The 22,782-nt window shown below is 30.2% G+C and overlaps 1 protein-coding gene across 10 annotated transcripts in view; it reads right to left on the reverse strand.

The window, feature by feature from the left end:
- Positions 1–4,524: 4,524 nt before the first annotated feature.
- LOC139491390 (syntaxin-binding protein 5-like) overlaps positions 4,525–22,782 on the reverse strand; it is a 96,133-nt gene continuing 77,875 nt past the window's right edge. For 6 of the 10 annotated variants that reach the window (XM_071279044.1, XM_071279048.1, XM_071279047.1 and 3 more), the window contains 10 exons: positions 20,800–20,826; positions 19,068–19,187; positions 18,125–18,247; positions 17,196–17,336; positions 15,089–15,189; positions 14,210–14,300; positions 13,003–13,207; positions 11,740–11,867; positions 10,544–10,665; positions 4,525–9,425 (listed from right to left, as the gene is read on the reverse strand). In XM_071279044.1, coding sequence (XP_071135145.1) covers positions 9,288–9,425; positions 10,544–10,665; positions 11,740–11,867; positions 13,003–13,207; positions 14,210–14,300; positions 15,089–15,189; positions 17,196–17,336; positions 18,125–18,247; positions 19,068–19,187; positions 20,800–20,826 — 1,196 coding nt within the window. In that variant the 3' untranslated portion in view covers positions 4,525–9,287. The remainder of the gene's footprint in view (positions 9,426–10,543; positions 10,666–11,739; positions 11,868–13,002; positions 13,208–14,209; positions 14,301–15,088; positions 15,190–17,195; positions 17,337–18,124; positions 18,248–19,067; positions 19,188–20,799; positions 20,827–22,782) is intronic. The other 4 variants (XM_071279046.1, XM_071279053.1, XM_071279049.1 and 1 more) reach the window with 1 other exon arrangement.

Consider the following 22,782-nt stretch of genomic DNA (forward strand, 5'->3'; position numbering starts at 1 on the left):
ACTCTGACAGAATTTCTTAACTTTAGTAACTTTTCTCATAAAATTAAAATGTATGTGTTGTGAAATTAGAAAGAAAACTCATGAACCATTTGACTGCTGACTGATCAATATATTACGATAGGATACATATGTAAATCATTTATCCAGTAGGGGGAAATTAGTCTTCATCTTTTGTTGAAATTTCAAAGGACAGAAAAGCCGGGAACAACCATTTAACTTCAAACACGGGGGTATCATTAAGTAAGCTTAATATTATTTCCTCCATGTCCAGAATAAAAAATACATACAAAATGGCTACTTGGATTTAAGGGTGGAATCAACAAGCAATATTGACATACATGTAGCAACTGCTGCTACAGTATGTATTGAAATGCCAAAAGCATACACAAGAGACAAGATCAACAAATCTTACAACAAAAGTCAAGTGGTAAATTATTTACTATCTTTACTAATATATGCCATCGCAGCGTCTTGATTTTATTCATTGTAGTTGTTGACAGATTAGGCAAGCATCAATCAACCATAGTTGTTGAACAGAATAAGTTTTATGCATAAAACTTCTTCTGTTCGACAACTAGGACGAATAAGTGAATGGCAGTAATCTTGATCAATTAATAAATGGATGCTTAATGTCCAGTGGCAAATATTAAATGAATACTCAGGAAAACATTTTAACAAAATATGAACATATCCTGATTTCAACTCAATCACTGATTCAGACTTTAAAGCATGTTAGCTCACAATGTGTGTCATAAGCCTCATTTTCATTTTTTCAAAAATATACGCTTTCTGAAATTTTTCATAAAAAATCAGCGGTACCACGATTACCCATATGCATGCTGATAGTATGACAATCTTGCTATAACAAACAAAATATTTCTATGCAAGAAATTATAGCTTCAAATCATGTCTGAACAATGCCAGGAGCAAAGATTTTTAAATCTTTTATAAACCCAATAAAATGTGCACAAGACAGACGGACAAATTAGTAGTAGCACTAAAGTATGCGTAACTTGACTATACTTTATTGGTTTTTCTCATTGTTGAAGGCTGTACAATTATCTCATTGACAATTATACCACATCTCCTTATTTTCATTTAAAAGACGAATTTGAGGTGTTGGGTGTAAATAAGTCAACTATAGGTATTACAAAGTATTGAAGTTCAATAATTGAACCTATGGTTTTGACTTGATACTTGAACATATTCAGTTGAGACTTTTTTGCTTGTTAAAACGTTTAAACCCACTAAATTTGTTTGCACCTGACCTAAATCAGGAACCTGTTGTTATTATTTGTTGATGTGATTCATAAGTGTTTCTCCTTTCTTGTTTTTTTTATATAGATTAGAAAGTTGGTTTTCCTGTATGAACGTAGTCATTTTTGGGGCACTTTATAGCTTGCTGTTTGCAGTGATCCAAGGCTCTGTGTTGAAGGCTGTACTTTGATCTATAATAGATTACTTTTAACAAATTGTGACTTGCCTGGAGAGTTGTCTCATTGGTCCTCATACCAAATCTTCTTAAATCTATACAAGCAATAAACCTATAATGGGTTGTCCAATTTTCTGAAAATTCAACAGGAGATAGACCTTGACCTTCTAATCAGTTTGATCCTATGTAAGATTTGCTCTAACTGCTGAAGTTATTTATATATGAGCCCCAAACTGTAATTTTACCCATGTGTTGTTTTTTAGCAACAGTGGGGATGTTAATTGAGGCATCAAATCTCCAGATACAATTCATAACTTGATTGATTGGTGTTTAACACAACTTCTAACACTAATGTGCTATTTTGTGGCGATCAGTTTTTCTAAGTGGAGAAAGAAGGAGACTCCTGTGAAAAACAACCTACCTTCAGTAGGAAAACAGATAATTCTAGTCAATTAAGATTGGAACCAAGTGCACCAACACTAGTGGGGGTCAACCTCACAATCTCAGTGTTAACTGGCTAGTGATTACAGTAGTCAAACTTCATGTACTTAGACCAATGAAGGCCCTCAATTTTCAAATTAGATACTGTAAATTCAGAAATTTTTGCATGCATTTGTTATAGCAATTTTGTCATATTAGACTTAAATGCGATTTAAATTTTTATGAAAAAATCCTGTTTTATTCATATGAAATACTTCAATATGCAAGGTTAAATTATTGCCTTTATAACTCTGTCTCATTCTATGCAATAATAAGAACCTCACAATAATTTCTGAATTTACAGTTCTCTAACATTTGAACCACCAGTTTTAGATGAGATTTTTGTTTTAAAGTATTCAATGATGGATATGACTGACTCCAAGTGATGGCAAAAGCTCAAACAGCCTTTTAAGTAGGTAGGTATAAGTACCGGTCCACGTCCACTTGTATTTTTGTCCATCTGATGAGTTAAGCCTTTTTCAACTGATTTTTATAGTTCGTTCTTATGTTGTACAGTTATACCACTGTCCCAGGTTAGGGGGAGGGTTGAGATCCTGCTAACATGTTTAACCCCGCCACATTATTTATGTATGTGCCTATCCCAAGTCAGGAGCCTGTAATTCAGTGGTTGTCGTTTGTTTATGTGTTACATATTTGTTTTTCGTTCATTTTTTTACATAAATAAGGCCGTTAGTTTTCTCGTTTGAATTGTTTTACATTGTCTTATCAGGGCCTTTTATAGCTGACTATGCGGTATGGGCTTTGCTCATTGTTGAAGGCTGTACGGTGACCTATAGTTGTTAATGTCTATATCATTTTGGTCTTTTGTGGATAGTTGTCTCATTGACAGTCATACCACATCTTCTTTTTTATATTTTAAGCCAGATTATCTAAAATGGAAGGATTAACAACAAATAACTATATATAAAACACTGAAATTAACAACAAATAACTATATATAAAACACTGAATCATTTTTAGTTTTTATTACCATTTCTCTTAATTTCTACAGATTTATGTACAGTGTTCATTTCACTAGTTAACAACTGCAATGATTGATTACAACATACGGCACAGCTAGTTATCTCCCATTTAACAAAACAAGAGAGTTACTTCCCCTTATAACAAATAATAAAATGAGATCAAAAATACAAAACAACAGAATTGCACAAGGAAGGTATTTATCATAATGTTAAGTTCTCCGTTACCATTTCAAGACTAGCACAAATAAAAATAACAGGCCTTGTATTCTCAGATTCCAAGTCAGACTATTGTTTTATTTATATTTTGAAAGATACAGCCCTTAAAAAAACAAATTTCAAAAAAATAATATACCAAACTTCCCCTAAGAGAAAAATATATTATTCAAAGCCAAAGTCTGAGAAAAAAATGATGATCATGAAAAAATTTTGATAACAGAATAAAACTAAATTTCTGTAAAATTTTGACCATTTACAGATCAAGCTTCATCTTGATATTGTATGATATATTCACTCAAGTGTAAAGCAGTGCAAGATTATCAGAAAAGACTTTTTCATGTACTTTTGAATATATTTGATAAGTTATAAATAAACAATATCCCTGAAAGTTTTTCACAAAGAGGATTTAATAAAGATATGTAATTAAATAAATTATGATTATGAATATAGATTAACAATACATTGATTTATTTGTACAAGGCTTAGAAATAGGTTGAATGCAAAACTGTGCCGAGCATTTCTTGCTATTTCAAGCCAAATATAAATAAAATTTATATATTTAAATACAATTGTTCTTTTCGTACAGCAACTATCAAAATAGTTTTAAATGTAATATTTCAGGTTAAAACATACACTTACTGATTTGAAGCAGAAAATTTAAAATTTAAAGAAATCTACATTCCTTCAAGATGTCATTAATAAAACTCTTAAGGAAACACATTATCAACTTCACAAACAAAGCTTTATATGGTCAAAGACTATATAAAGCCAAAGTTTAAACTGAGTGCATTCAGAATGCACAAATAGCATATTTGCAGTATGAATATATATAATCTGATTTTATCATATAATTTCTAACAATGTCGCTTTATATAACTTAAAACCCCTATAAATCTGTATTTGCCTATGAACAGTATCATATAACCTTCTACACATCTATGTACTTATTATTTTCTACCCTATTGTTTAATATATATGATAAATACATAAGGAATGTTAATTAACGAGACATGGAAACATAAGTCACCCTTAACACAAAGGCGAAACTGGAATTATTTATACCAAAATAAGTATCACAATATGCTTAAGGTCCCATATACCTTTGTGTTGAAATCAAATAATAAACAGGATACAAGCAAATGTATATGAAAATCTGTGCATCATAAAATGTATCGTAACAATCAAACAAAAAACAATAACAAAAAAATAAATAACATGGAATTCATAATCAGCAAAGAAGTCTTTGTTAAGATCTGCATCATATACTTTTTCTTAATTTTTTCAAATTGGCCAATCATATCCATTATCTTAATTTTTTTCAAATTGGCCAATTATATCCCTTTTCTTAATATTTTCAAACTAGCAACAAATTTAAATCTTGATTTTTTTTTCTTATTTTATAATAAAAAAATAAACAATAAACAATGTTATATTTGTAACAATTTTAAAACTTTGTCGATATTGACCAAAATATCTAAAGATTTATTAAATCAGGTGGCTATTGTGGATTCATTATTATTGTTGGGTACCAATGTTCATGAATTTAGTGGAAAACCAAGAATTCAAATGTTCAACAAATAATTTTTTTCTATAAGTTTGTATGCAGACTTTGGAAAAACCACGAAATCAAATATTCACGACAATGCAAGTTTTTCGCAATCTACGAGAAAAGTACCCACAAAAATAAATGAATCTGCAGTATAATCAATATTTTTTACCTACAGAATACATTTATCATTCTTAAAAGATAAAATTCAGGTTTGCGCAAATTTCGAAATTTATTGACGAATAGTATAGACGTAGCCAAGGTATACAATGCTGTAATCTTAACAGAAGACTTCTCTGCAAAACAACAAATAAATATAGTAATAATTTGTTCTTTCCAGCAACCTACCCATAATGCCAAGTAAAAAAGTATGTAAATGCCTGTCAAATACTACATAAGGTCAAAGGTCAAGTATGAAAAGTGAGTAGCTTTTTATATACAACAGATTACTCCATTAGCTGTACACATCAAGCATATATACTATACATATATATATATTTATCTATATACAATTCATTTATCTACAAATATAGAATTAACATCAATCATTTAGTGAATAATATCTCCTTTTACGAAATTGAAATAAATTTATACCTCTACATAAAATAACATTCAATCCCCCCTTTAAACAAAATATTGCTAAGTATTGACAAAACTATAATTTTCCAGACTTAAAATTGTTATTGTTATTTTTCATGTCTGCCAAAGACAGGAACAGGTCTTGGATCCTTAACATGTAATGATGCCTTAAATGTCCAGGAAAGATAGATATTGACAAACTGCAGTGCCCGAGTTTAGAGGCAGATTTAGAGGAGTGGCCAGGTCTCAAGGTCATCTGCCATCTGCTATTTCAAGGATTCCCCATCTAAGTCTTTTTTCTGAGCAAAGATATTTAAAAGTATGAACATAAGAAGAAATATTTGATTCAGCAATAATACTGTGCCATTTTTTCTACAAACAAAGCAACAGGGAGGGGCATGTCTTGAAATATAGCTTAATATTTGATCTAACAAAATCTTAAAAAATTCACAGCAAATGTCTTAAAGAAAAAAAAAAGATCTTTGTATTCTATTAAAATGATAAATTTGCATTGATTGACAATTATCATAAGCATTTCCTTTATTTTAAACTGTACTTTATTGCACGATCACCACCTCATACCTGGATTTCCTTGATCATATCTATTAGAATTATAACTAGAGTTCAACCAAGCAATTATGATTTCAATAGCTACATGACAAGTTGAAAAAGAAAGAAAAAAAGAGAAAGATACTTTTCTTTTTTTAAAGTTAAAATGAAGGAAATTTTTTGAAGCTTTATCCATATGCCCTTTACAAGAAAACTATGGATACATAATCATTTAAGATCATGAAAAAGTCAAATTGAAAACAATGTTAACAACAAAAAGTATAAAAAAAGCTATATCAAAAAATGCATATCAAATACATCTATCCACCAAATGTACAATGTCAGTCTCCAACATCAACTCTTTAAACCCATCACCTTAAAAATGTCTCTCTTATCAACAAAAACTGTCTTACTGGTCAACCTTAAGATTTATAAAAGAAGTCCTCTACTTAAAAAAAAATCTGCAAAAATAAACTTGAAATAAGCCTCCCATCAAATCAAGACTGGTAAAATTTACAAAAGAAAGAATTGATGTTTTTTTATTTATTAAATACTTATTTGAAATAAAATTATAAAGTTTGAAAATATCTTATTCTGTGACATATATAACATATGAAATAATTGGAATTTAAAAAAAAATATTATAAGAGCTATAGAAAAAGCGAGAAAAAAAAAATACTTCTGTTTTGATATTTTTAAAGACTAGCATTTCTTTATACCCTGCAAAAAATTATTGCACCTAATTTTAGATAAATACACCAATATTCATAAATCTAACATAACATTTTGACCATGACATGTATTTATAAACAAAAGATTAAGCATTCCTTCTTGATATCTAGATGGTGAATATTCAGCACGAAACTGAACACATAAATAAGAATGTTGTCAATACCAAATTTTATTTGTATTACCAGTGGCAATATAACATGAGTTGTAGCAAAATAAAAACTGTATCTGATCCATGCAAATAAGAGTGGGAGGAAATGTTGTCAAATCCTTGTATGAAAAGTGTGGACACAGAATCTGAATTTTAAACAGATTAGAGCTATTTTCCTAATTCATTTAGATTAAAGGCTTGGTAGGCTTGCTTGCTTTGTTTGTAAAAATGTTTGTTTAAGCATCCAATAACATTATACAAGCTGAATCCCCACCTATTTATTGATGGCAGATGTCAATCTAATTACAATGCTTGAGCAAACATTTATACAAACAAAGTATGCGAGTCAACCAAACAGTAAAACTACATGCATTAGGAAAATAGCTCTAATTATTAAAACTAATGAAATTCTTTTAACTTAGGATGAAAGATTATCTTATGCCATTACAGTTTGTACTATTTGAATAAATCTGTCTACAAAACTAAATTATACTACAAATAAAATGACCTCACTATGTACATAACTAGCGATAAATATTTGATAGGATTAACAAGTCACAGCCGATCTCTGATTATTTTATTGTGTTTATTGAAATGAGCAAGAAAACTTTTAAGCACATACTCATACTATATATAGATATATACTTCAAATCCAAAGATGAAATATTGTGTCTGATCACAAGCTACATACCACAAACAAACTATTTATATTTTGTTCATACAGCTTGACCTATTACATTCTAAAGTTCTCTAACAGGTGATGTCCTAAATGGTCAGAATTGATATTTCATAATATGAGCTGGGTCCGATAGATTTTGACCTTATGCAAGTGTATGTATACATGTACATATGTAAGTCTTCCATTAATTTTGGAACATTCAAGTACTGTGAACCAACTTATTTTCACAGATACTTTATTTCGCGTTTTACCCTTTCTTAACCACTTCGCGGCAATTTAATTTCGCTCTTTTCTGATTTACTTAATGAAGTTTAATAAGGAAAGATCCAAGGTTTACATATTACTGACGCTTTATATTCGCGTTATTTTTCTACTCGCGAAAATAAATCGCTCGCAAAAATAAGTTGGTTTACAGTAAGTACTAAATAAAGATGAATTTTGGTCTTATTTGTAGGGAACTAATCTAACAACTCAACTTTCAAACAGTTACAGACTTTCTCTATAGATTTAATAAATCCAAAATTGGTAAATAGATGTATTGATATCTATTTGCATAAGGTCAATTTCTATCTGGCGAAGCTCATATGCTAGATCAATTATCTTTACATTATATATCTAAGTTCTAACATCTTAATTATCTTTGGGTAATGTAAGAAAATAAAGTATAATTGATTATAACATATTCCTATAACTAGTATTGCACTAATGCAGACTTGTATATTATTGCACACTAATACTTATAAGAGTCAGAAAATTTTAAATGCTTTTATGTTGTGAAAATGTAATTGGGAAAATGCCACATTGATTAAAATTCACATGTTAAATATTCAACTTTTTGAAAAAGTATTAATTAATAACAGTTTTGTCTGATCAGTGACTATCACATTAATAAATGCATGCAATAATTTCAGTGATGACAGTATTCTTTTAGAGGAAAATAGAAAGCAGCTGTGTATATATGATGTTAAATTTGTTATACTATGGTATCATTGACAGAAACTAGATTTTTTTGTATCTGAAAAACTGAATAAAAACGTTATGTTGGTTTGTAAAACATTAAAGCTTTAAAAGTAAGACAATATCAACAATCACCAAATAGAAATGAGTTGATTCTGTATCCTTCTAAGTTTAAGGGGGTAGACCTTGGTTCAGGGAGATAACTCTTTAAATCAGTTCAGCGTTTGTAAAAGTTAAGTTCATCAATGTATTTTAGGCATTTACCAGAAATGATTTAAAATAATCTATGTAACCTAGAAGCTTAGAATAATTTTTTGAAAATGGTTGACACAAACGTACTGATGATTTTAAGAGTTATTCCCCTTAACCTAGGTCTACCTCCTTAAGAGTTTGTTTTTGAATTTATATAATCGCTTATTAGTATTTCATGGAGTTATAGGTCAAATGTTAAACCATGAGAACCTACTCATTCATTTTTTTTCAAAATTTGTACTGGAATGCTTCCATTATCAAGAGTAGAATTAATTGTGTAGACTTATAGACTAGCTAAATAACTTAAAGAAACAAATTAATTGAAAACACAGTCAATAAAAAATTGCATTTTCCCAATAAAATAATGAATATATATATTTCTTAATATAAAAAAAAACCACTCTACACATACAAATCAGAATATTTCAATAAACAGAAAAAATACTCTAGACCTTATAAATATCTTAAATTTATAATTATTGCACAAACTAGGTTCCATAACACCATTATTCATTTCTAGTTGTCATGGCAACTAATATAACCATAGCAACTGTTTGTCATGGGTGGAGCATTACAGTAACATATCTGTGTTAGGATGGCAACACTTATCCTACAGTTTTGCTACCTCTGCAAACTCTGATGATCTTTTGCCATGGCAGAATCAAAACTTTGCCATTGTATGCTATGAATCTTAATCATGATGACGTGGCTGTCAATGATTGGTGTGCTGAGAATTAAAACTGATACCACTTTTTGTCTTTGTATTTTAACATTATTGCATGTGAAGCACTTGAGAAGCTATCTGCATTTTGTAACATTTGTTCTGTCCGTTCACCAAGTTCTCCAAGTTTCTCTCCCCTCTCCAAAAATAACTGGAAAATATTCAAGTAATGTAGACATCATTATATAAATAAGTGTAATACATTATGTTACAATAACTCTTTAAAAGTACAGCTATTTGTAAGATCCAGGCAGGGGGTGATTCATGTATGTCTCAGAACTGCTTTATTCTTTTATATAATATATAGTAAGCTAAGATTAAAATAAAGTTTGCAAGCTTTTTTTTTTAAATTTTGGTGAACGGTTGCTATGGAAACATGCAGCCATTTTTTTGAGGAATTTATGATGAAATCAGGCATGAAAATTGGAAAATGTCTACTTTTTGGTTGCAGCAATTTCATGATAATGACAATTTTAAGAAAAAAAATAATTTCAACATATAGTTAGGCATTATTTGAAGTTTATATTTTGATGTTGAGGTTGTGAAATTTTTTTTTGATATTAGGCTAAAATGGTATTTAAAAAGGTGCAAAAATCTGTATTTTGACATTTTCTGAAAATAGCTTAAATATCATACTTTAAATCAAGAAAAATTGACATTGAGCTGACTGACCTAAGGGGGGCCCACTCCAGTCATGCTTCAGTGATTCCCTATATAATCAACCATATTTTACCACAAAAGGGGGGGGGGGGGCGGGCCCCCAGGCCCCCCTTAAATCCGACTGTACACATAAGAGCGCTAACAACAAATTTTTCCATATCATTTTAAAATATTTCCTAGGGGCACAACTCTTTTAAAAGTGGTGCTTTGCACTTATGTTCAAACTTGTATAAGACATTTCTGATCTAAACCTACTATATAAGTTACATAAAAATTTGGCCAGAATTGTACACATGAGAGGGCTAACAATGCAATTTTCTGGATGGACGTCCAGTATTTCCATGTCCCCTACAATGTGTTGCACAGGGGACAATAAATTGATGTCTTTTTACATAATTAACTCATTCATTGTTGATACAATATTCAGAAGCAAACATTGTATGGTTTGTTTTTCAGTGTAATCTAAAATTCTTCTTCTTCAAAAAAAAAAAGTTAACAGGAACGTCAATAAACATAAAACATCAGTTCTGAAATTATTCAGAGGAATTAAGAGCATAACCCAAACAAGTGATTGAGGTATGACAAGAAATAAAAGTTGTGACTGTATACCTGTCTTGTCTTTGCCACCTCTCCAGTGACTCCAACAGTTCCAGCTTGTAGATACTGCATGTTAGTTCGTCCTGGTATCTTTGTAGCCAATCCTCTTGACCCTTTACCACTTGATTCACCAACTAAAATATTGTTATTATAGTTGTTAAGTATATCCTTCTCAAATTAATTTTTTACAGTGTTTATTCCAACAAATTGTCATTTTTTAAAGCCATTTTGATTTTCAGTTCAATATTTATTTAACTTTCTTGATTCAAATACTATGATTTAACCAAATCAAATATTGTTAATGCATTATAACGAAAGCTAACTTGATACCAAAAGTATTTGCTACTTGAGGGAAAAGTGATGAACATGTATAATAAATAATAAACCTTGTTGAATATTTTCAATTGTTTTAATTCTTTTCATCCACGAATTGAAAGAATGCCTGCTCATTTTTCCATTTTCATCAACCTCATTATGTATCATAAATTTGATTGTGTTTATAACTAGAGGCTCTAAAGAGCCTGTGTCGCTCACCTTTGTCTATGTTTATATTAAACTAAGGACACATATGGTTTTTTGGCAAAATTGTGTTTTGGTGATGGTGATGTGTTTGTAGATCTTACTTTAATGCACATTCTTGCGGCTTACAATTATCTCTATCTATAATGATTTAAAAAATTTATGAAAATTGTTAAAAATGGTCTATAAAGGGCAATAACTCCCTAAGTGGTCCATTGACCATTTTGTTCATGTTGACTTATTTTTAGATTTTATTTTGCTGTACATTATTGCTGTTAAAAGTTTATCTCTATCTATAAAAAAATTCAGGATAATAACCAAAAGCTGCAAAATTTTCTTAAAATTACAAATCATCGAATCTCATTGGACACATTTTTTAAACTAGATACTCTAATAATGATTGTGGCCAAGTAAAGTTTAATATGGCCAAGTAGTTTCAGAGAAGATTTAAAGTGGGCTAAAAATTAAAGAAATTCCACATAACTTTATTGACAATATACTTGTTATATGGTTTTATATTTGATATAACTTCTCCAGCTGCTAGAACTTATGTGAGAAAAAAATAACCAAAAAAAATGGCCATCTTTATTCTGATTTTTTATACTATGCTGCATTTCACAAGTTAGTCTTCACATGTTATTCAGCCCAAATAATCCCCTCTATTTTTTTAAAAATTAAAACAAACATACATAGGTCTTCTCTGTCTAGAATTGAGTTTCCACCACCAAACAGGTTCTTGAAGAAGCCTTGTTTAGGAGCTTCTGGTGTTTCACAAGTTGCTACAAACAAATCTCCCAACATTTCGTTTAAATTATCACTGAAAGAAAATTTGAAATGTTTTACGCAAAATAAGTAACAAATTCAGAGTTAATTAAATAAAATACAGTTATGAAATATATCATTACTAGGATTTTGAACAATCTTTCCTGCAAGATGACATTAAATTTCCCATGCCCATCATTTCTATTTGTTAAAATTTTTTATAACTTCTTCAACTTTTTTTACTGCCTATACAAGTAAGGTTGTGGAAAGAAATAACTAAGATTATGCAGGCATAATCACTTTATAAAACCAAATATATTATGGCAAGCTTTGTTTTCTTAAATGTATTACTGCAATTCTGTTACAGCACAGCATCCGACAACCAGAAGTGACATCTATTTAATTGTGTCAGATATATAAACATGCACTTAAATCCATGTATGGCTGGAGATCCTAGCTTAAGCATGGTCTTGATTTTTTAAGAAGATATACTATGCACTTTAAATAAAACTATCCACTATATGTTGGACCTTCAATTTGGAAAATATTCAACCTAATATTTCAAGTTTCTCTAAAAATTACAAATTGAAAGGTATGAACATAACCAAAATATAATAATAACCATTTTTTGTTTACCGTATGTCAAATACACATGCAACAAATCTTTGATGTATTTTGTAAATGGTCAGTTGTGAGAATTTTTTTTTTATCCTATCAAATATGTCCTTTTTCTAAATGGAAATCACACAATTGTATAGTCTATCTAAATACCAAGAAAACCATGCATTGAGCCTGAATCAAATTATCATGTCTCTGTGTCTTCATGAGTATGTATGTAAACCACAAATTTAATGTTAAGCAAAAAACAATTTTTTTTCAATAAGCTTGTTTACAGCCAAAAATACGATTTTTTCTTAAACCACTAAAATTGGTATTCTCATTAAAATTGTATGACAATTTGAATAAATAAGACTCATCTGCCATTAAGATATTTTATAACAGTCAACCAACTCATAACTAACTGTTATTCATTCAGTTTGATCTATACGTTACCTTAGGTCAGCAGAAACATGATATTTTTTGTATTGTTACTTTTTTCATTCAGTATAATCTATACTTTACCTTAGGTCAGCAGAAACATGGTATTTTTTGTATTGTTACTTTTTCATTCAGTATAATCTATACTTTACCTTAGGTCAGCAGAAAATGATATTTTTTGAATCTCAGTAGGTGAACATAAATAACTAGCATGTCCATTACTACTGAAACTAAATGTTCGGGCTATCCGCAGGTCTGTTAATGCTAGAAAATCTATGTCTAGAAGAGGCTTAAGGCTGGGTAAACTAAATGTCATAATCCGACCATTGGCAATATAACACGCTAAACATACACTATCTGAAAGATAAATGTAAAATGTTATTATCAAGCAAGAATGTGTCCATAGTACACAGATACTCCACTCACACTATCATTTTTTATGTTCAGTTGACCGTGAAATTGGGGTCAAAACTCTAATTTGGTATTTAAATTAGAATGATCAAATCATAGGGAACATATGTATCAAAAACTACATTGACCAAAACTTTGATCAAAATCTTTAACCTGAAGTGGAACAGATGGACAAACTACCAAACAAACAAACAGACAAACAGACAAAGTTACAGATGGGGCATAAAAATTAATGTTTCTTGTTCATAAACCATAGAAACACTTTCATGTCAGTTTACTGAAAATTCAAAATTATTGCATGATTTTATTATATGAATAATGCTACTGAGTGAGTATCACAAATGTAAGAACTCGCATTCCAACATTTGATACATTTATTTGTATACAGCTGAAATCGAAATGGTTAATCTCAAATTTGGTTAGTCATGTCAATATTGCAATAATTTCGTCCTAACAGATATAGTTTATGGAGAAATTATTGCCTTTTTGACTTTGCAGATATTTGTAAATTGAGTGATGTTATTTGACCACCTCATTTCGTAAAATAATACAGTCAGCACCTTAATTAATAAGTCTATTGTTGCTCACAGCTATAAAATGCAATCAACTGATTATTGTTTTTTTGTCAAAATCTTAACAAGTTCAAGGTGTATTCCAAATTTTGTTTGATCAGGTAAAGTCTGAGAAACCAGAAAAAAGTAAACAAGATGGATGAAAATTGAAATCAAATCATTATATTACTTTTACCAATAATGAATTCAATCGTGAAAATAGCGACTGTTAGCAGAAACCCAGCTTGGAACAAATGACTTCAAAATCAATAGGGATCTATCTATTACATGTGACCAACCATCCAAAATATGTTGCAATCCAGTATAAAGTATTGCATCCATAACCTAAAGAGATTAACAGATTTGGTAAAAAAGACAGTCTTTCTATAACAAATACCTCTCATTGATACAATATCAGCTCGTACAACAAATGATGAATCCGTGATCCTTGTTTTATATGGACATGACTGAGATGGCAAGGATACAACCTGGCAAAATAAAATACAAATAAATCTAAAGCTTGGTTTAACATATAACAGATCAATGAATATTATCTGCGTAAATAGGGGCCTCGGTGGCTGAGAGGTCTAAGTCGTTACTACTGTAATAACTAGCCAGGCAACACTGTGGTTGTGAGTTCGAACCCCACTCGTGCGGGTGCTCTGGACTCCGATCTTAATTGACTAGGATTGTCAGTTTTCCTATAAAGGTTGGTGGTTTTCTCTGGGCACTCTGGCTTTCCCCAACAATAAAAACTGAGTGCCACGAAATAGCCTAAATGTGGTGCTTAAAAGTGGCGTTAAAACATCAAAAATCAAACTGCATAAATATCAAAATCTAGGAAAATGTGCCTGAATATGCTTAGTATCGTTTGTCTTATGACAAATCATTCAATGAATTGTTCATGGTATTTGTATCTATTACTGATGAAAAATCTATATTGTGCTCTGATTTTAATGTAATGTAAAAGTATCATAAAATTATTCACTCTTCTTGCCGTTTTCTGATTTTTTGCTTGTCAATCTCATTTTTTTTCTGGTCAGAGATTGTGTAAAAAGCACACATGTTCATGAGCTCAAATTTTATAAGTGCATCAAGAATTTTTTGTCACATATTTTTGATTCTGTCTGAAATTTTTTAAACTAATGGAAAATAGTCCCTTTTTGGGGCATTAAATTTTCTGACATGGAGTAACAAAATTTCCAACAAATAACTTATTATTTATGAAGGAAAACATTTCATGTTCATAAATTATTAGTTAACAATAGTTACATACTCTTGCTTGTTTTTCTGAGCATAAAACAGCATATTGTTTATCTGAGACTTCCGTTGATGACGTAGGTGAGATCCTTGGTTTCTGGGCCATAGATAATTGTCCTAAAAATAAAGAAATCACAAATAACATAGAATATCTGTCCAACATTTGGAATAGTCTTACCTTCACTTATATATATTTATGAAGTTTTTACCCCGAGGGGGGCAACTTTATATATTTTTAGTGATATGAGTGTGCCGCAAAACAGGGTCGCTTTTTCATGCCCTGCTGATTAGAACAGGGTCCCTATATCATGTCCAGCTGGTCAGAACACGGTAGTTTTTTCATGCCCTGCTGGTGAGAACATGGTCTTTTTTAAACAAAGTATTTGTCTCGAACAGAGTAGCTTATTTAACTGTTTAAGATATAGTCTGGTACAGCATCTGTTTTAAACAGTCTAGAACAGGATAAACATTTTCTGAGCATGTCTAGAACAGGGTATGTTTTTCAATATTTTTGTTTAGAACTGGGTATCTTTTTCAATGTTTTCTGGTTAGAATAGGGTATGATTTGGAAAGTGCTGTCGGCACAGTTATACCCAAAAAGATAATCAGTAACCCCCCCCCCGGGTTTTTACAAAATGAATGTATTTTTTCATCCCGTAAAAGAATGACTGTGAAGAACATCATATTTCACCATTTATTTTAAAGTTAAATTACATCTAACATCAAAGTTTTGTATTTCTTTGTAATCAAAGTATGTAGGTCTACTTTTTACAGAATCCAATACTGTAAACCAACTGATTTTTGTGGATACTTCATTTTGTGTTTAGCCCTTACTATCCTAATTCGCAGCGATTTAATTCCACGATTTTCATAGTTTTTTTTATGCAGTTAAATGTGAAAAGATCAAAGTTTAACATAATCGCTACGATTTATATTCACGTTATTTTTCTACTAGCGAAAGACTCCAAAATACATTGCCTGCGGAAATTAGTTGGTTTACAGTATACAATGGTATACAATATAATGCAGTGATGTCATAACAGATGTATTATGTACCCTTGCATTGCATGATAGGCAAAAAAGTCATATGGAGTAAGATTTTCACAGACAGACCAGTCTGCGCCAAAAACTTTTCATCTACTAGTCCGGAAACTAAATATCAAAACTTGTGCCTATATAAAATTTTGAAAATTTTCACTAGTCCAAATCAATATTTACTAGTCTGGGGCATCGGACTAGTGGCTAACAGTGCAGACTGACATACTAATGCACCTGAATCTGCATTCCCGGCTTAAAAGGATTTAAACCCTCGCTTATACTTGTTAGTTTCAGTAATGTTCACTTCAAAATAGATTGAATTCTACAATAACGTCTATGCTGATTTAAGGTGGTACCTAACACTACACGGAGATAACTCTGTAAAATCTGCTAAACGTTTTAATTATGTTGTGTTGTTAAGGGAATATAAAGCTTCTCAATGATCAAAATTAGAGTTAGTCTAACTGCTATATAACCAGTGTAATTTTTGTGATAAATTGGTTGGTTCAAATTTTTTGAAATTTTTATATTTTTGTCAAAGGGTCAAAGTAAATACTTTGTCAAAATTTTATGAAAATTAAACAAGCCAAATTAATTTTAGTGAAAGTGTTAATACCACCTTAATTTCACTTTGTTACCGAAGTTAAAATAATATTTGCCACTGTAAGTTTATTCCCCAACAGTAAATTAAGCAAATTGGAACTAACATAATCTAAGGGGTATTTAAGTGTATATACTACCAAGAGTAGGGCTTTCAATAAGCAAGATGTAATGGTTGAATTCAAATCTCCAATTGTTTCATATGTATGTTACAAGTATGTGTAGGTACAATCAACAGATAATTTCTTTGGGTCTCTAAGCAAGATGTAATGGTTGAATTCAAATCTCCAATTGTTTCAGATGTATGTCACTAGTATGTGTAGGTACAATCAAAAGATAATTTCTTTGGGTCTCTAAGCAAGATGTAATGGTTGAATTCAAATCTCCAATTGTTTCATATGTATGTGTAGGTACAATCAACAGACAATTTCTTTGGGTCTCATATCTTATGCTATACATTTAGGTTAAACAAAATAAGAGCATACTTGGCGTTTTCGGTTCTTTTGTTGGTGTCTCCTTTTGTTCTGTTTTGTCCCTCCATGCCTTATGTATGGAAGGAATTAGCACCCCATTACAATCTAAGAAAGACATGGTTAATATTGCTCCTTTCAACCTAAATATCGTTCCTAAAATATAAACAAATTTAATCATGAATTAAATCACATAAATCCCAAAAGTAAAATCTAAAAGTATATAAAGATCTAAAGGGAGCTTACCTCCATATATACAATTCACCAAAGTTTCATGAAAACTGCTAAAAGCATTTTTGAGTTATTGTCTGAAAACTGGACAATCCCCAATTTTAAATTACTTGGAAAAGTAAAATCTAAAATTAATACTAATCGCAGACAGCTCATGTCAATTAATTAAAAAAAATTCTAGCAAATTGGTGAAAGTGTTTTTGAGTTATTGTCCAAAATAACTGGAAATCCCCCTTTTTTAATGAAAAAAAAACCAAACAAACTCAGAAACTTAAAATTTATAAAAAACAAAAGGGAGCTCACATCAATAGATAAAACAATACACCAAAGGTTCATGTGAATTGGTTCAAGCATTTTTGAGTTTTTGTCCCGCATGTTGACGACGGACAGACAACAAGATACCATAAGTCCTGTAAATGGGTATATAAAAACTTGCATTCATAATTTAAGTAATAATTTTCTTTGCAAATTTTTTAAATCCCATTCAAGATCATTCTTACATAAACCAGTGATTTGAAATACTAATGCACATATCGATTTTAGAATTTGTCATAATCAAATTTGTTTTACATTGCTATTGTAAATTCTGAAATGTATGCTTTGTTTAATTTTTTAATTGACTTTAGAGTGTTTTAGGATAGATCACATTTCCAACACATGGCTTATCTAAATCATTTTAGGTTTTGTGTGTTAATTTTAATAATGTTACCTACCACTGGGTGAGACTATCACAGGTTGACTAAGTCGCTGGTCTCCCGGGGGAGGTAGATTTAGCACAATAACCAGCACTGAACCCAGGCTGGTACCTACCCACAGACATGGACAGGTAAAATTATCTGTAATTAAAAGAAAAAAAATTATGTATCAATGATATATTACTATTCTTATCTTTTTAACTACAATCATACAAACATTAGGTCCGAGAACACATTTACTTCGTAGTGCATTTCTTTTAGAACATAAATGAAAATTAAAAAAATCCCACCTGCGCTTTCTCAATGAAATTTTTACAGTGTGTCGTACTACTTTTGGGACAAATTATATCAAAATTATAGAAAACTTCATGGGCTATAACTCAAAATATGGACAATTTTATGTTTAGGTCGTCTTGAAATCTTTTGACAGCTTCCAAAGTGCTTGTTTTTAACCTTTTTCAACTGGACCAAATCACTACTTTCCTTTAAAATTCTGGACCCAAATTTTTTTACAGTGTAATTTCACCCCCCTTCTTGCAATTTGAGGCATAAAACATGGAGAAATAAATTTGGTAGGGGTATGAAAAATATTGGCAAGTAACCCACTGTCAACACTAGGGACTATATTTGTTGACAACGAAAATCAAGGGACGACAATTGTGGTCTCAGACCATAATGTGACATTACCAAGACAGGCATTTTGGTTACACAATGTTGGCCTTTTTGGGAAGCCATGATAAAAATATTTTTGACCTAAATACCAATTTACTATTTCAGTCATCAGCTTTCAGATTTGTCCAAGACATTATTGATATAAACCACAGCTTCAAAGCCCAATTATCTATAGAATTTACCATTTCAAGTTACATTACTACTGATTACTGAAAAAATACTTTGACCTCGAAATACTTTATAAACGTTGCTATTGCAATTATTATGCTACATATTCTATTGAGCTCACCTGTTTTTCTGGTATATGAGTCAGCAAAGATAAGAGACTGAATTGCTTCTTTTGAGACATTCTCTAAACTTGACATACTAGAACTACGGGACCGAGAAAAAGATGCACCATCATTTTTATCTGAAATTCAAAAAAACTTAAATTATTTCTTTTTTATACTGAAATGTTTTACAAATTTCGCAAGTCTATATGTAAACATTTTTTAAAAGGAGAACAAATAACTTTCTATTTTGATGAAAGCAACACTTTTGAACATGTATAACATTACATCTTAATTATTGTGATAATTTGTGCCTTGGATTTACAAACTTGTAATATGAGTATCAATCACCAAGTGTGTTTTCCATAAGCGTTAAAAAGTTTATTTTATTCTAAACCTTTAAAGCAAACATTACAATTTCTAGATAAATGGCAGAATGCCTTTTTTGTTCACTGGTCCGTACAAAGCACATTGAATACCACAAAAACTTATAATCCAACTAGATTATAAACAAGATAACTGTGAAGAAGGAAATAGCTAAAGACAATGTATTTTCACCAGTCATACTGTAAAAAATTAAAATTGACAAATATGCTCTTCATAAAATTGTTCATCAGAAACCTTAATCGCTTTACCTTAAACACTGATATCCTCTAGTTCTCTGATCAATGCATCTCTATACATTTTTTAACACAATTTGTAATTTAACAAAAACAAAATATTCCGATCAAAACTAATGAGCTTACAAGCATATTAAAGTAATAATATAGAGTTGGTGTTTGTCAAACAATAATAAAATTGTTAACTGTGCTTAAAATGAACAATTTGCCTGCGAAAATAACACATGCAGTGATGATGCTTGAACTATAAAATAAAACATCTTGGACTAAATCGATTTCATAATATCTTTTTAATTTTCAGTTGGTTTAACTCCATTTTCTTCAGAAACATCTGTACGAAGTCAGGAGTATAACAGTTGTTTTCCATATGTTTAATTGACATAAAAGAGCATTTTAATTTTGTTATGTTTTCTGGACCCTTATCTCTTTTTAAAAAAAATCTAGCAGTTTTTTTTTTTTTTTTTTTTTAAATTCTATTATTCATCTGTTACCATTAAAAAATACAAACAGCTTAGACCATGTTTGGATAATATAAAGCTGGTAATGCACCATGAAAAAGTCAGAAACACACTTTTGATACATCTGTTCTCTTCATCATTGCAAATACATCAAATACATTGAGTAACTTAATTACAAACTTTAACAATTATTGATGCTGACATCAGCATACAATTTTAGTTCTCACTATTCTATGTTTCGGGTGTTAAAAAGTTAAAGAAATTAAGCGTGACTTTTTTAATGGCCTATTGCTATATTAGTTTCCAATGCAGACATGATTGATGATTGGTTGATTGTTGCTTAACCCCGTCCAGTGGCAAATATTTCATGCATGTTTAGGACAAGAGGCATGATTGATGAAAATGGTGAAATTTTATCATAACCAAATATATTTCTAAGATTTGTCCTCAAGATTTTTTACTCTGGTATAAATATCTCTGTAGGCTAACAATATCATATTGAGAGAAAATATGAGTGACAGCTTTCCTGGAAGTAAAATAACATTAGTACTTCAACAATTTTTACTGCAAAGGAAAAAGTATGAATATGTGAAAAATTTTTCTCTCTAAAATGTGACAACAACAATAATTTTTTATGTGCTGAAAGGGTTAGAAGAAATGTGCTTCAGACTCACCACAATCAGGTTTGAGGTAAACAATGGCTATCAAAACAACAATTATAATATTGTCAGTACTTTTTACATAGCTGATAATTTAAACATGTAAATACAATATGATTAATGATGAATCAAATTAAACTTAGTAAAAAAAAAATTACAACCAATAAAAAAAAATAATCTTACTTTGATAATCAAATTAATCTTAGTAAATTAATAAAAAGTTATGTTCATCTCTTTTTTTGAGATCTGATGGCAAAATTTTATAATTATAGTTTAACGTCAATATCTGAATTAAATTATCATAAAAACTGGATAAATCAATAAATATAAGACAGAAACATTAAAAGTGAGCAATTAAAACCCCCAAAAAACAACTGATTTCAAAATTTACAAAAAAGTTTAAATGAACTCCAAGATTCAAAAAAATTCTATTATGCAGCCACGTATTATAAACATGTAAATGTACCTTGAGTTTCTGAAATACTTAAATAAATGGTTGACTGCACTTAAGTTCATTATTACTGATTGAAAAGAATTCAGACATCTCATAGTAAATGAGAGGATGTGCAAAGGAGCAAATCTAAATTAGGAACTTTTGGGTATGGTCAGTTCTTAATTTAAGTGAAGGGAATTGTCCTTCCTTATAAACACATTTTTATTTCATTTTACTTCCTACAACTTCATAAAAAGACAGAATAACATTTAATATAGGGAAAATATGATTAAGTACAATGCCTCCTACCATTGGCTTATAACAACTTATGTTCAAATTAAGACAAAATAATAATTGTTTTTGCCACAACATTAGTTGATAGTTTGTATTAATGTTTTTTTGATTTTATCTAAAAAATCATTATAAAAGTTAAGTACTTTTCTCGTACTATTAAAAATGTACTTCTATCTAATTTTTTTTATAACAAAGTGTACTTTTAGTTCCTTTTTCATATAATGTTCTTTGTCTACTTTTTCTTATATATCAAATGAACATTTTATCTACTTTCTGTTATTACATTGAAAAAGGTTAAAAAAGGAGAGTTGACGTCTCTTAAAACTAGTTTTAACATAGCATTTTCCTATGTGTGTTCTAAGTAAGGGAACCTTGTAAGTATTTTAACTGTATATTGACACATTACTACTTGTATTTGTTTTGTCTTTCTTAAGCAACTGCTAATGGCCATCTGGTTCCCTATACTGGGCTCCTTACTTCTATATAAAAGTAACTCTTTTGAATATTTGTCTTTATGGAATTTGATGTTGTTAAGAGAAATTGGATAGTGTTTTTTAACACAAAATTCATATAGAGGTTGATATATTGTATAGATACTACTGTATTGCTGAAAACTGTATGTTGGTTTTTAGATGACTTTTTTATTTTTGTGTTGTTGGGTTGCTGTATCATTGATGTTAAATCAGCATCTCATTTTATCGTGATAAAATCTATATTGTGTCAAAACAGAGAAACAATTAATAGACAACAAGAACTTAAGTAAATGAAGATTCAAACTTTTCAATTTACATTTCTAGATATATTTTGTCAATATACGGACAAAGAAAAAAATTGGTTTAAAAAAAAAGTTTAACATTAAGTAAGTGACATCCTTATCTTATGTGTGTATAAGTCTGGAGCTGGCATGTCAGTTAACTGCTAGTAGTCTGATGTTATTTATGTATTATTGTCTCTTTGGTTACATCTTCTGACATCAGACTCGGATTTCTCTTGAACTGAATTTTAATGTGCGTATTGTTATGCGTTTACTTTACTACATTGGTTAGAGGTATAGGGGGAGGGTTGAGATCTCACAAACATGTTTAACCCCGCCGCATTTTTGCGTCTGTCCCAAGTCAGGAGCCTCTGGCCTTTGTTAGTCTTGTATTATTTTAATTTTTAGTTTCTTGTGTACAATTTGGAGTTTAGTATGGTGTTCATTATCACTGAACTAGTATATATTTGTTTAGGGGCCAGCTGAAGGAAGCCTCCGGATGCGAGAATTTCTCGTT

Source organism: Mytilus edulis, chromosome 10, assembly GCF_963676685.1.
Source record: "Mytilus edulis chromosome 10, xbMytEdul2.2, whole genome shotgun sequence".
NCBI classification, from domain to species: Eukaryota; Metazoa; Mollusca; class Bivalvia; order Mytilida; family Mytilidae; genus Mytilus; species Mytilus edulis.